Genomic DNA, 16,333 nt, shown 5'->3' with positions numbered 1-16,333 from the left:
CAGAAATACGATCTTAGCAAAACTGAAACTACTTACCAGGTTCAAAAGTTCAAGCTCATCATTAGTAGCCATTTCCTGTAGTGCTTCCTGAGGGGCCCCTCCAGAGTTCAGTTGCCTACTTGCAACTATTATGTGACCCTGCTCTGACCCTCAGAATAGTTACACATATGCCACAAAGGTCCTGAATTACAGCTAAGGGAGACAAGCAGGAGCCAGGCTGGAAGTTCAAATCCAGTGACACATTAATCAGCCCCTAATTCATTATTGTCAGTTGGGGCAGGGCAGGTGTTGTAACTAATTTTGCAACAATGAAAGCACTTAGCAAGTGCAAAAGATCACTAATCAGGAAGCACTAAGGAAGCAGGTGCCAGCTAAAAAAATATTCTGTGACACATTAATCAGCCCCAAATTAATTCAGGTCACTTGAGGCAGGGAAGGTGTGCTTTGCTTTGCCACAATAATGTACACTGGACAACCAGAGGGTGCTGTGATGAAACAGAGGGTGGCATGGGTGGGCCAGAGGGTGGCATGAGTAGTCAGAGAGTGGCAGTGGTGACAGAGGGTGGCAGTGATGAAGAAGTGTCCCAAACAGGCTGGACACGTAGAAACAACAAGTTCGCAAAACTTGCGACCCGACAAGTTTGCGTTTGCGAAATTGTACAAAAACCCTCGCGAACTGGCAGAAACCCGCGCGAACACAAAAAAAATCTGCAAATTCGCGAATTTTGCGGATTGAGAGTTTGCAAATCCGCAAAATTCGCGAACGCGAGATTCTCAAAATTCACCCATGCTTAGTGGCAAACACGGTATGTTCCAAGGAATGGATAACCGAAAAGGAATGAAAGCCAGTGAATAAGAAAAAAGCAATGAGTGACAAGAAAGCCAATCGATGGTATGCAAAGGGCAGGCTCCAACCCCATCGTGCATTTTTTGCCTTCATTCACTAGTCTTACACCAACAGCTAAAACCAATATGATAGGCAAGACCTAATTAAGGGATCAGGGTAGGTGGGGAGTGAGGAATAGTAATGATTTTGGAAATGCCCCGCCCCCCCTCCCCCTCCTTCAATATCTGAACCCACCTTCACCGAAATAAAATACAACTAGAAGCACATAGTAATTCACTCTTGTTCACCTTGCAAATCCACTGGGAAGCAGACACGAAAAGCCAAGGAGAACTTTGGGAGCACTTGTTAAGAATAATTTATTGTTTATACAAAAGCTATTTTAATATGTGGTGTCATAATCAAGGATAATATATATATATATATATACACGCTGTTCTAGCAAAAGAGCCGCAGTTAAATTGTTTCAGTCAAACCTACATACTCAATCAAGAAGAAAAAGGCAGCAACAAAAAACGGTTTATGAAAAATGACAGCTTGTTCTCTTCATGAACTTGAACAGCCCAATTCAATCGAAACGTTCAAAATCTACATATTATTTTTGACAGCTACAGATAAAAATATGAAAGACATTTGATGAACAGGGAGCAAGACTGGTGATCGCATTACAGTTGTGTAGTCCAGGAAAGATGCAGCCATACTGCCCATGAACTGACGTCTTCAGACATTCCAATATTTGACCCATTTCTCTCGGATGAAGATAGGTTTATTAGGGGTCAAGTGTCAAGCCAAGTCGCATTTATAGCTCTGCGTTTTCAATGTTTTCTTTTCAATTCGTAACCTTAGCGCCTGCAATGTTTGTGCTCCGAGCCCAGCATCTTCAGGTGACAATCACAGAGAATGCTCGAAAACACAGGGAGAGTTTGCTAATCCTCGGACACATTAACTTAGATCATCTTCTGGACCATACTGTAGAGCTGTATTTGGCATTCAAAGGGACACAGTCATAGTAGGCATTGAATGTCAGGTGTCTCCTGATTGAAGTCACTACCAGTCTGTGGGAAGCAGGCTCCACAGGTAGTCACAGATGAAGCCCTTGCTGTGCTTTGTGCTGTCTATGTTGATGGGCTTCGCTATGTCCCCGCCGTAATGTACTGAAGAAATGGTGTGAAGGAAAATTGGTGTTGTGTTAACTGAATAAGCTGTACATAGGGGCAGTTAACGAGAGCAACTTGCCCTTTACAAAAGAAAAATATAGAAGTTTAATATATTTTGAAGTGTGACAAGGCCTTGCTCCTAGCACCTGGAAGAAACATTCTGCCCACCCTCCTCCTACAAGCCATAAAATCTTCATCCAATATGACAACTTACCCTCATTCACACAGTGTAAGACAAGAAATTACAATACTGTGGATTCACCCATAGCCCTGAGCTCTGCAACCCAACTAACAATCTTCTTGAACGATTTAGATAAAAAGTAACATTTATGTAAAGTTTCCTGTATAGGGACAATACCTACCACTGTGAACTGTTGTTGCCTCTGCCAGGCCCATAAATGTGATCTGACTTATTCGATGCTCCCTTGCCCAATGAGCAGAGTTTCACTAATATCAGCACCCCTCAGCATCAAGAAAATACAAGTTAAAAGAAAGAAGCAGACCGTCACTTGATGCTGATGAAGTAAAGGTCAACAGAGTATGGTAGACCAGGGTCACGCTACACAGAGGAAGTGATCAATGCCACCCTCAATGTGAATGAAAATGTGTTGTAGGGTCCTTATGCCATGAGGGCTCCACCAGCTGCATTTCTCTTTTAAGAATAGTCATAGGATCTCAGCCCTCTTGGAAGAAGGAACCTCTCCCAGAAGCATGCATATTACCCCATAGCGCTCTTTTGTGTTTTTACTGTATCTAAGAAAGCCAAGGTTGTAGACCTGTGTATAAAAGTTACTTACCTATAAAAGCAGTTCTCCAACACTACTATCTTTTACAGATTTAATTGCTTTTGTGAAAGCTCATTATTCTTGGTATCCACTACACACGAAGCAGTCCTCCAACACCTGCTTCTTTTATAGATTTATATGCTTTTGACACAGCTCATTATACTTAGAATCCACTATGCACATAATGAATATGTACCTTTTAGCCAACCATTATTCAAAGACCCATGAAGCTTTTTTCTAAAATAACCAGGTCTTGCTCTCTCCTTATGCCCCTTCACTTCTGACCAAGAAGCTCAATTCCAAACCATCGTTTTAGCTGTATTTTCACTCATCCTTAGGGTGAAAACCATCTCCTTGACCAATCCAGCTTTAACATTATGTTTTGTCTGTCCGGCTTTATTGTTTGATGACAACACACACACCAATATGTCCTGTAATGTGAACAGTTGGTTTACCTAGGGGCACATATGAGGATTACTCCCAGGAAAAAAGAAAGATATTATTTCCCATCCAAGAGAATTCCCTAGATGTTAGGTTGTATAAGAAAGTTGGATTTGTCAAAAATCCCACAGGGCTAAAAAAAATGAATTAAAAAAAAAGAATGGGCCCACAAGAGTCGCATACCTGAAGAGAAATGATCCGACAGACCAAAATCTAACGCAGCAGAAGGGTCATTAATGAAAACAAATGGCCCTAGATGAGACCATTTTGTAAAAATCCTAGATTCCCAAAAATTCGATCAACTCTTAAGAAGGCATTCATTCTAGGCACGATATCCCACACTCATTAGATTGCCCTTTCTCTACTTAGAGATGGGACTCCAATGCATACTGTGGATGCACATACAGTAGTTTTTGGATCCTGCCTACTAGACAGTGCATGCCTTGTCTGTTGCAAGACATACTGTGGCAGTAAAAGAGCATACAGGAGCTTGGAGTTGGCCATTGCTTACCACTGGTTAGCTTTCCTGTCACATTTGCCTACTTGTTATTCATGTCCCAACTTATCAATCTTGAGTTAATTTCCCTATGAAACATTGCCTCTGTGATAACACTTCCGATTGGCTAGCTTCTCTGCTTTCATTGCTTGCCTTTCAAGCACAACTTATTTTTTGGGGGTTAAGCACTCCATGAGAGCGCATGCTTTTGCCAGTGGTCTCCACAGTGTAGTTCTCCCACCCTGCAGTCTGTATTATTCAATGTCAACCATATGTGTCTAGCCACCCCATGTTGCGCTCGGGATCATGTACGTTCTGATGTTGCTTTCTCAACAGTGTGCTTCTCCCCATCTACTCCACATTGTGGTCTCACCAGTTGTGCGACCCCCGACCCCCACAACTTCTGTGATGCTTCACTTCACACCAGACAAATTTAAAGAAAATACAATTAAAAAAGGATCTTTAAGTAAACAGAAAAAAGTGCAAATGCATTTACAAAATGGCACAGCCGGGCAAATCGAATTTATTTTTTAATTCTTTATTCTTTAGCCATGCTGTTCAGCATGGATAAAAATCCTTAGCAGAGCTTTTATGTCTCAATGGCATAACCTATTGGCTTCGACAATGCTCGTAAAAAAAACATAGTTGGCAGGGAGCACAAATTACTTAATGTGTTTTCTTCGGTCGTGTTTTTGACATTTTAGCAATTTCAGCCTAATGTAAATTTTGTAATGGTCAGCTTCAATTGTTTTTATGTATAGAATATAAAAAGAGGAACATAGCATATAAGCTTGCTTCCTACAGGCTGATGTTCTGCTCCAAGTTCGGTCATAAAATGGAGTTTTAAACATTAAAACAACGCCCAGGATCCAATACAGGTGTAGAGATATTCTATGGTTTAAGAATAACCATCAGAATGTAACGAAGGAAAAATGACAGAGACCCTGCCCGGTTGGACATATTTTGGATATTCCTGCCTAGGAAGAAGGAATAGAGTTGGTAGTTCACTGGCTTCCCAATTCACTGAGATTGAAGGCAAGTAGAGGTCTACGGTTCACAGTAATGCAAATCCCTAAAGTGTAGAGGTCACATGTACCCTAGATTGGATAGAATACGACTGCAAGGAACTGAGATTAAGACTGACAAAAATAAAGAGAGTCAGGCGTGACTAAAGGGGCATTGAGGCTGGTAATAGTACAGTGAAGTACAAAAATAAAGACCAAAACAGAGCCAAAGTGAAGAGACACAAATGTGGAGAAAGCAATGCAACGGAGGTAGGTTTGGATGACCTAGGGTTTTGAAGGTTGAGCAAAGATCAAGCAACACTTGTAGAAAGATAATTAAGAGTGATCTGGAGAAAAAAGAAAGTTAGCAAGGAGCAAGTCAGAAAACAGAGTGACCAAATGAAAGCAGAGTTTGACCACCAAGGAAAAAGATCACATGCAATGAGTCAACACAGGTAACTGGTACCACAGAGAACAGTGACAAATGTATATATACAATAATATGGACCAGTTCAAGGATACTGCCCTTAATCAGAGTGGGCTCCGCACTGTAATCCCAGTCTATCTTGGTGACCTTATGGTACAGCTGGGCTAAGTACCTGGAAAAGAAAAAAAAAGCCTTGATGACACAGGAACACAAACGTACTTTCCTCTGAGCGGTTGTGGTTGTAAAAATAAGTTTTTATTAAAATATGGGAATAAACTTGCAATCCCTATATCAGGTCTAAAGGACAGACCATTGTTAATACAGCTTACAGTTCTTTTAAAAATACCTTACGGGAAGCTATTCTGGTATTCTTTCCAGAATGCTCAGTGAGAGGTTTTACCAGTAGCATGTTCTCACTAGAAAAATTCACACCGATTTGATTGAATGACACACAAAACAAGTTTATCGACTGGAGTGCTTCAAAATAAAATGGTTTAATAATATCCAACTAATCGTAGCCTTTCTTCAATTTTCATTTAGTTGAAACCCTGAAATCAGACTAGTTAGGTTATAAACTTATATCCAGCAGATTATTCTTGGGTCTAGGCAGAAGGCACCTAACCCACTTATCTGTCATTGTAAGTTCTTTCAATTTTGCAGAAATATATTTTTGTCCCTTTAAGGCATACATTTTTTTTTATTTGCTTCGGAGTCTTTCTACTGTCAAACTGCCATGAAGGGGGATTTGTTACTCCTGGAAGCTGAACATCACATAGAAGCAGGGCAGCCATCAAATGGAACAATGCCTATAAAAGGACATAAGACAATCATATCCTAGTTTTAAGGGCACCGCCTAGATACCATGTTCCGAAAATTAGAATCCTGGTCGTCCAAGAAAAACCCAATGTTGTCATTGATGCATTTGTGGCAACTTGTTGTAAAATGGCGGCCAGTTTCCATGGCCATGGTTCTGCAAAGGTTTTTTTTTATTGATACGGAGTTTCTCAGTAGTCAAGCATTGCTAGCACTGCGTTCGTTGCCAAGATAGGGAATGAGTGTGTCTTGCAATACCGTTAATGGACCGCCTAGATTAGTCATCGGAAGAGCCTGACTCAAAAGGGAATGCCATTCTTGGACATGTTCATGCAGCCAAGACAAGGCTCTATTTTTCGAATGATAATGATTACATCCACATAGATCATTTAATTTCTAAAGCCTGGATTGAAGCTGCTCTAAAAGCAAATAGAATTGAAAAAAATTGTAAGAAATAAAAATCAAACAAAACTTCAAATAAAATGGACTTATCTTGCTGGTCTCGTGTCCGTTGTTGAAGACTGAAATGGTGTTCATTTCTTCAGTATTGGAATTTTTAGATACAAGATTTACTAGCTTCTATCCCCCTTTTCACAACCTGAGGTTTGTAATTTTCTGCCAATTAAGGAGCATGAAGGGCTATCAATGGCTTCATAATGGACCAGGAAATAAGCTATTGATTATGCTATGTAGGCTTTCAATAAAGATTCTATAAGATGGGTGCAATACAATCAAAATAGCTGCTTCCCGTAGTCACCCTGGCAGCACAGCGGACAACAAATTTCAAGAGACAGTAAATTAGTGAAGGAGTACCTAAAATGGAGTTTGATTGAGTAACCTTACATATAGGAGACTTTGCAGCCCACGTTTCTAATGAGGAAAAAACTAAACTGCAAGTACAGAAAGCATGATGCTATAGACTAAAAGGTCCCAAATGTCTCAAGGTGTAAAAAGACTAGCGTCAACTTGAAATTATTGTGGTGACCTCTAAGAACCAACTCTGAAACACAGACTGGCAGAAGAGGTTATCCCATGTCAGTATCACTGGTATGACTAATCAATTGTCAGTCACTCGCCAGGATCAACCCTTGAAGACTAGTATGATCAGGTAAGGACATTCACATGACAGGTTAGCATCTGAAAGGCTAGATCTGGTTCCGTTGTGTCATACCAAATGGCTGAAAGATGCACAATGCTGGACCGTCAGTCACATGTCTGGCTCACCATAGGAGGACTGAACTGCCAGGACAGAGTGGGTCATGAATCAGACTTCTATATGAAAGGATAAGTCACAACCTCTGCACCTTCATACATCTGTCACTCCACCCCAGCATGACTTCACAATGAAAAGTAAGCAATAGCACATATATATTGAAACAAATTCAACCTAGGTTAAGAGGAGATTTTGAGGGTTTGGTAACAGTATTAATTTACTTAACACGTGGGACTAGTGCCAATCTGTTTATTTTGTAGGTCTCGCCTATTCTATCCCGTAGGGATGGATAGGCGAGATTATAGTAAGCGATCCGAAAAGTCTACCTAGCTGCGTATCGCGTACAGTTCATGTGAGTCAGGCACGTGCACATCGCACACCCACACCATTGCCAGCCACATCCCACACCATTTGTCTGAGCCTCGGCATCAGACTTCAAAGGAAGACGGTCCCCCGCCCCCCCATCAGACTTCAAAGGAAGCTGCTCCCACGCCACGCAATGCCGAGAGCTTGTTTTCTTGCGCTCTTTTGTTTATTTCCGTTTTCATATCTTTTCTCTCCCCCAGTTATGCCTCCCCCCAGCTCATGTCCCCCTCCTCCTTTACCTGTCCATTCTCTATTGCATCTTCTTCTTCCATCATCCGGTTATATTCCCTTTTGTCCCTAACTTCTCCATTCTCTCTACCTGTTTCTTTTGTTTCCCTCAGTGTCCATCACCGGTGTTCCCTCTCTCACTCTCTCCTTAGTTCTCCATTGTAACTCACTGTTGTTTTGTCCCGTGCTCCCTTTCTGGGTTGTCTTAGTTCTTCCTTACCTATTCTTTCCTTTCACTCAGTTTTCACAGTTTTCTTTCTTTCTTTCTTTCCCTCAGTATACCTCCTCTGTGACCTCTTCGCTCTTTCTTTTGTTTTCGCGTCGTATCTGCCCCACAGCCTCTTTCTTTTATCTTTGTTGTACTCCGCCCTCCACACTCTTCCATCTGTCGACGCCCCTCTTCTACATCACATGCCGCGCGCCACCCTTGTGTTATACACATAGACAAACACACGACATCACCTCGCTAAACAAACTCTTTCCAAATAATTTGTGGCAGCAGTGGGGCGGGGATTCCAGGATGGCCGAGTGGGGGACAGGAAACAGATATCACCCTCGCGCACTACCCTGGGAGGTAACCGAGCCCAGCCTGCAGGGATGCAATCTATCCTCGCCCCCTGCTCTCATGACGTCACCCCTGGCAGATGTTTGAGTTCGGACATGGTGTTTGTGGATGTTGTACATGCCTAGTACTGCCTCACGCAGCACCCTCCCTACCACCCAGAACTGCACGCGCTGTGCCCCGATAAGACAAGTGACAATAGGAGAGTATATTCAGAATTCAGAGTGCACTATTTACCCGAGGTAATAATGTCATGAGTTAAGGGTCTATAGGTATTATTAGCCCACATAACTTTTTACTGTTTAAAAAAAACCTCACTCTACCGCCCTCACTCTACCACTCTACCGCCCTCACTCTACCACTCTACCGCCCTCTCTACCACTCTACCGCCCTCACTCTACCACTCTACCGCCCTCACTCTACCACTCTACCGCCCTCACTCTACCACTCACACGCCCTCTACCACTCACACGCCCTCTACCACTCACACGCCCTCTACCACTCACACGCCCTCTACCACTCACACACCCTCTACCACACCCCCGTCACCCACACCCCCTCACCCTCACCCCCGTCACCCTCACCCCCGTCACCCTCACACCCGTCACCCTCACACCCGTCACCCTCACACCCCCTCACAACCCCACACCCTCCCCCTCACACCCCCCTCACCCACACCCTCACACACACCCTTAGACCCCCTCACACACCCCCACAACCCCTCACCCTCACCCTCACAACCCCTCACCCTCACAACCCCTCACCCTCCTCACACACCCCCTCACTCACCCTCCTCACACAACTCCTCACTCACCCTCACACCCTCTCTCACCCTCACAACCCCCTCACAACCCCCTCACCCTCACCCCCCCTCACCCTCACCCCCCCTCACATTCACGCACCCTCACCCTCACACCCCCTTCACCCTCACCAGCATAGCATAACAAAACAGCATAGCATAACAAAAAAAGCATAGGATAGCAAAACATAGCATACAAAACACAACAAAGCATGGCATAACAAAACACAACAAAACAGCATAGCATAACAAAACAAAGCAGAGTATAACGTAACAAAGCATAGCAAAACAAAGCATAACAAAACAAAGCATAACAAAACAAAGCATAGCAAAACACAACAAAGCATAGCAAAAAACAGCAAACCATAGCAAAACACAGCAAACCATAGCATAACAAAACAAAGCATAGGAAAGCAAAACTAAACATGGCATAACAAAACTAAGCATGGGATAGCGAAACAAAACATAGGATGGCATAACAAAACTAAGCATGGGATAGCGAAACAAAACATAGGATAGCAAAACAAAACATAGCATAACAAAACAAACCATAGCATAACAAAGCATAACATAACAAACCATAGCATAACATAACAAACCATAGCATAACAAAACAGAGCACATGGCATAACAAAACACAACAAAACAGAGCACATGGCATAACAAAACACAACAAAACAGAGCACATGGCATAACAAAACACAACAAAACAGAGCACATGGCATAACAAAACACAACAAAACAGAGCACATGGCATAACAAAACACAACAAAACAGAGCACATGGCATAACAAAACACAACAAAACAGAGCACATGGCATAACAAAACACAACAAAACAGAGCACATGGCATAACAAAACACAACAAAACATAGCATAGGATAGCATAACAAAACATAGCAAATCAAACCATAGCATAACATAGCATAACACAGCATAGCATAACACAGCATAGCATAACACAGCATAGCATAACACAGCATAGCATAACACAGCATAGCATAACACAGCATAGCATAACACAGCACAGCATAACACAGCATAGCATAACACAGCATAACACAGCATAGCATAGCACAACACAGCACAGCACAGCATAACACAGCATAGCACAACACAGCACAGCATAACACAGCATAGCACAACACAGCACAGCATAACACAGCACAGCACAACACAGCACAGCATAACACAGCACAGCATAACACAGCACAGCATAACACAGCACAGCATAACACAGCACAGCATAACACAGCATAGCATAACACAGCATAGCATAACACAGCATAGCATAACACAGCATAGCATAACACAGCATAACACAGCATAGCATAGCACAACACAGCACAGCACAGCATAACACAGCATAGCACAACACAGCACAGCACAACACAGCACAGCATAACACAGCACAGCATAACACAGCACAGCATAACACAGCACAGCATAACACAGCACAGCATAACACAGCACAGCATAACACAGCACAGCATAACACAGCACAGCATAACAGCACAGCATAACGGCACAGCATAACGGCACAGCATAACGGCACAGCATAACGGCACAGCACGGCACAACACGGCACGGCACAACACGGCACGGCACAACACGGCACGGCACGGCACAACACGGCACGGCACAGCACAACACAGCACAGCACAGCACAACACAGCACAGCACAGCACAGCACAGCACAGCACAACACAGCACAGCATAACACAGCACAGCATAGCACAGCATAACACAGCAGAGCATAACACAGCAGAGCATAACACAGCAGAGCATAACACAGCAGAGCATAACACAGCAGAGCATAACACAGCAGAGCATAACACAGCAGAGCATAACACAGCAGAGCATAACACAGCAGAGCATAACACAGCAGAGCATAACACAGCAGAGCATAACACAGCAGAGCATAACAAAGCAGAGCATAACAAAGCAGAGCATAACAAAGCAGAGCATAACAAAGCAGAGCATAACAAAGCAGAGCATAACAAAGCATAACACAACAGCATAGCATAACAAAGCATAGGATAGCAAAACAAAACATAGCATAGCATACAGCATCACTCAGCACCACCACAGCATCACTCAGGGGCACCACAACATCACTATGCGCCACCACAGCCTCACTGAACGCCACAGCATCACTCGTTCGCCATCACAACATCACTCAGCGCCACCACAGCATCAATCTGTGCAACCATTCAACACCTGGTTCAAATATGTTCTCTCAATGTTTCAAGCTTTATTACAAATGTAACAAAAATATGTTAATATTTCACTTCTGTTCTTGGATTTTCATCACAATAAAATACACTGAACATAATCTTCACAAAAGTTATTTACAAAAGTTTAAGCTATTGCCATCATAAATTACAATAACTTTTATTTAAGTATTAATTATTAAAAAAAATTAAAAGCCATTGTTATTTGTAATATCAGCACATGTAAGTCACGTAAATACAACACATTGCATTACAAATGCTATAGGTGTCATATTTGCGAAAGTTATACCTATTAGCATTGTAAATGACAAAGCTATTAATTTCGCTATTTTCCAAAACAAAACAAATAAAAAACGTGTCATTTACAATACCAATAGCTCAAACTTTCCTAATGCGAGACCTATTGCATTGCAAATGCTTGTTTTCATTAACTTCTGAATAGTATTGTGTATCACTTGTTGTAGTTGTACCTTTCATGTTGTACATGACTAGATGTTAATAAATCTCTTTAGAGATAAACAAATACCCAACCTTCCTTTCCTTGACTAAATAAACTATACTCCATCTAGGCTTTATCCGGGTTTAAGGAGGCAGTCTTTGGAAAAAAGTTTGACAAGAATATTACACATTTCTACAGTAACTCGCTCTCTTAAATAGGCAAACGGGGCAACAAATTCTAAAGACATTATCCGATAAAGATAAAATAATTGCTAGTTATCACGGTAATTATATACAGTTCCCGAGGACACTGCACCCACTAAAAGTGAGCACTAAGGCTCGATAAAGGCAAAGTCACCCTTCAGGACTGACCGTGCAGAGGGAATCACTTCAGTGGTGTCCTCATTCACTTCTTGCTGCATCTGTTGCATTTCAGTTTCCATTTCCTTAAGTTCTTCCAGCTCTTTTGTCAGAAATGTAATTCAAATGATGTAAGGAAAAATCTTATTTGGGATTATACAGAGGATGCAGACATTCTGTTTTGCATTTCAATCATTTCGTTAATAGAAATACTTCCCTCACATTATGGATTCTTGCAATTCTGGACAAAACATTCCAAGGGCAGATTAAAAGCCGGTACATCAAAATAAATTCTGAAATGGAGTAGTCAGAAAAAAAGCAAATTGACAAGCCCATTAAGTACAACAGTGATGAGTGCACCCAACAAGTCCTGTTGAATGGATTTCCAGGGATACAGCCTAATGCGGCCTAGCTGCTCTGCGTTGTGCAGAACATACTAACAACAAAAAACTTTCAAAACCAGGAGGCGTGGAGGCTGTATGTACTACTCGTGAAACAAGTCAGGCATCCGAAAGTAACTGAACCCTTTCCCACCTAGAGCACAAGAGGTCATAAAACTGCGTGAGCTAAATAGGGAAACCCATCCAAACCTGCAGAACACGAGGATTGTAGCAGGCACCTTGTCACAAGGTGTTCAATATTGCACTCTGCATTAGATTGTGCATTCACATCATATGGAAGAAGAGTTACGCTGAGTATAATTCCACAATTCTGGATCTACAACAAAACCAGTCCATTACTGATTTTTTGGTAATGGTACAACAATAGATAGCAATAACCACCACACATAAAATATGGAGACTTGTGAAAACAGACTTCACATACAAGTACACAACATTTATCAGAGAAGCTGAAGCACACACTGCATCAACCTTGGATGGCTCTTGGATCCAACAACTTCTGCCTTGTCTAATGTCAGACACTTGTGCACCATTCACAAGCCACCTCTCATGTCAAACACAGTAATAAGGTTGGGCAGGCCCAGAATTGAGACGGCTTGCCCGCGGGTACCCTAGGGAAGGTGGGGGGGGGGGATCTCGAGACAATTAAAGGAGTATCTAGAATTGGGCTGAAGTAATTGGAGGGAGAGATACTCTTCTACAAAGTTGAGAAATGAAGGCCACTGAGGTAAGTGAATTGGAGGAGGGAGTGAGGAGAGGGGATATGCTACAGCTAAAAATACCCTGCATTATTCTCAAACCACCCATACTTACCCGGTACTGCAAATGGTGCTGGACCAGTGTGTTTGAAAAGTGTGACTTTATGTGGTCCGTTAACCCTCGCAATAATTTGCAATTTTGATTAAAATGAAATAAAAATAAGATTTAAAAGAGAATGAGAGAAGAAAACGCTATTTACTTGTAATCCATGTTCTCCATCATGGGAAGAATCTTCAATTAATTTGTGAACACTGGATGCATCCACCAATGTGAGGTCCCAAACACTTTTACAGAGAGAAACTTCCTTCTAAAAAAAAAAAAAAAAAAACGGGTTCCATGCTTTAAAAATGCTAGATAAACTGAACATTGCATGCCTGCCAACTTGCAAAGAGATTTGTGGAAGTCTCCTTTCTCCAAACCTTTTGCGTAGCCACTCCAGCTTCTTTGTGGCAAATTCTACAATCAGCTTGAAAACCAAACAGAGAACTTCCTGAACAAAGCAAATACATAGCCTAGATGTGTGTCAAGTGTCAAACTAGTTACTTTCAACCAAGAGGAAGCATGAATAGCAAGCCATGGCAAGGACTAGAAGCCAATTCTGACAACCACAAAACATCCCACATCCACTTGGTTAGACACCCATAAGCCTTCATGAACTATTTCTTGAGATTCTTCATGTTATCTCTGTGTAGATCTCCAAATCAAAGACTGAGCTCACATAGCAAATAAACATGCCTACCAGGAGTGTGATGCAGTCAAGCCATTCAGCAGAGTGGCTGTAAAGCATGGGGGTCTGGGGGCAACAGACAAATAAGCAGAGAAGGGGTACTTTAAATTACTGCAGAGGCATTAAGGGAATCTGAATGAGATAAGCAGGTCCTGTTCTGTAGGTTTTTACTTTTTAAAATCAGTCATCGAGTTATCACTTAGTTTTAGTAAATTCAACCAACAATTACAATGGTTTCCATGGTGCTCAGTGCTGAAGAGTTTTAAAATAACAGATATTCTGATCTGAGATGTAGACCCTGAAATATTCAATCTGGTGAGACTTACGTGGAATGAGGTCATAACAGTTGTGTATACCACATTAAGCAGCTTTTGACGTGCAAAACAAGGTTTCATTAAACAAGGTCTAAATATACGTCTATGTCTGGAAGTCGTGGACGGTGATGGAGCAAATCTGAATGCTTCTTCAGTGTCATCTCTAGGGTTCTGCAATGCTTCATTCCTTAGCGAAATTGCTCCTTTATCAGAGAGTGAGTTGCCTTTCTGTATTTGAGCCTCAAAGGGATGGGATTCTTCAGGTGTTTTGGAGAGTCTAGTGCATGCCTTGGTGTTTGGTCTCTGTACACAACAAGCATGAGGTAGGGAATCGCATCAAGCGGAATAATATACTCTTCATCCTCTAGTTCCAACTAAAGTTTGGAGTGATAGCAAGTCCTTGAACATCAATGCAATTGAACAACAATTAATATAATGTGAAGAAAGTCCTTGAAGTCAAAAGGGCAAATGGACACCAAGCAAGTAGCTGGATCTCATCTGGAGGCATTCACAATCTTCACACTCGATCACAAGCTCATCAATGTTGAAAACAAAGTTGTGGGAAGCTCCATTTCTCCAATAACCATTACAGAAGACATATTCTGAGGTGGCAAGAGTACCTCTCCCACGAAAATTACTGAGCTAAGACCCCATTTGGGGCTCTGATGTAGCATACCCACTTTGTGTCTAATGTCTATTAAGGGTTTTATTTTATTTTTACTTCTCTGGCAGAAAATAAATTCATATACTATATGCGAGTTAGTCAGACAATACACATGTAGATACGGTTTTAATCAGTTTTTCCTCCCATGTGAATGAGAAGGGCATTTACAAAGAGTTCCTGCATGCTGGCCTTCAGAATTTGTACACCTTTCTACAGTTAGGAAGACAAAACTAAAAATAGAGCTAAATATTGATACATGGACTGCAGAACTACCTCAATGCCTAAAAATATCAAGTGCAGTTCAAACAAAAGCATACAAACAAAGAACTTTCCGGTTTGGAAAACAAGCGATGAGGACAGGACAGTGTTCAGAGATCCTAATCACAGGAGGAGAAAACTGAATCAACTTCCAACTGCCACAGCAATGTACTAAGTGAAAGCAAAGACACTGCCACCCATAAAGTGGCGTTACTTCATTTCAGCTATTTAAAGGCTACTGTTGATAATGACCCATTTCCTTTAAAAAAATTATCAGAAAAAAAGAGAAATTCAGTTATTGCTGCTTTTAGATAAATACATAACGATTTGCACCCACGCAAGAAAAAAATCACTTCTGCTTTCTTGGGAGAGCAGTGCTATGCCACCCCTGGGCAAATCAGTCAGGATGCAACAGGCTTCTTTGATCGACAATGTGCATTAAAAACATTACTTAACAGTTCCTATTCAAGAAAGTGAGACCTTTTCCACACGTGACGCTACAACAAAAGAAAAACACTTCAGAGATAGAAGATGTATCAGGTCACAGTACTTTTCACACTATGCGCCTGTGCTTTGCAAAGGATATTTAATTTCGGTCTGAAGATTGGCATTCTGCTCTCCTGCCCTTTTCAATTCTTCTTCGATTTTGCGTATCTGCGCCATGCACCGCCCCTTCTCGTCAACAGAGTCCAGTAGTTTTTGGGCAGCGTCCTCCTCCAAACGTAACAAGTCTGAAAGAAAAGGCATGTAAGATAGCAACTTGAAAATCAAGGTTTGACGCTCTGTACACAAGAAGAGGGGGGTGAATCCACACGAAGCTTCCAATGTGGCACTTCATGGTTTCACAAGCTCTAGGGCACTGCAAATTTTGTTATTATTGAACGATTCAAGTTCTGTTACTGGGAAGTTCGTCTCGCTTAACTGATTTTTTCTAGTTCTACAGAATAGACATGCCAGAGGTCTATGTGAAAGGCATGGAGAGGGTAATTATGTGCGTTTCCGAGCATAACCTGGCCCACTGCTTATGTCATTTTAGCACCCAG

The 16,333-nt window shown here is 41.9% G+C and overlaps 1 protein-coding gene across 1 annotated transcript in view; it reads right to left on the bottom strand.

Annotated features, from left to right (window-relative positions):
- Positions 1-1,186: 1,186 nt before the first annotated feature.
- SPC24 (SPC24 component of NDC80 kinetochore complex) overlaps positions 1,187-16,333 on the bottom strand; it is a 77,088-nt gene continuing 61,941 nt past the window's right edge. The window contains exons 3-6 of the mRNA XM_086936388.1: positions 15,877-16,021; positions 12,180-12,284; positions 5,250-5,326; positions 1,187-1,998 (exon numbers count right to left, since the gene is read on the bottom strand). Of these exons, the coding sequence (XP_086792514.1) occupies positions 1,892-1,998; positions 5,250-5,326; positions 12,180-12,284; positions 15,877-16,021 (434 nt within the window). The 3' untranslated portion in view covers positions 1,187-1,891. The remainder of the gene's footprint in view (positions 1,999-5,249; positions 5,327-12,179; positions 12,285-15,876; positions 16,022-16,333) is intronic.

This window comes from Lissotriton vulgaris, chromosome 1_1 (genome assembly GCF_964263255.1).
Source record: "Lissotriton vulgaris chromosome 1_1, aLisVul1.2, whole genome shotgun sequence".
NCBI classification, from domain to species: Eukaryota; Metazoa; Chordata; class Amphibia; order Caudata; family Salamandridae; genus Lissotriton; species Lissotriton vulgaris.
Note: the sequence above shows the minus strand (reverse complement) of the source record. Positions and strands in the feature narration are given on the sequence as shown.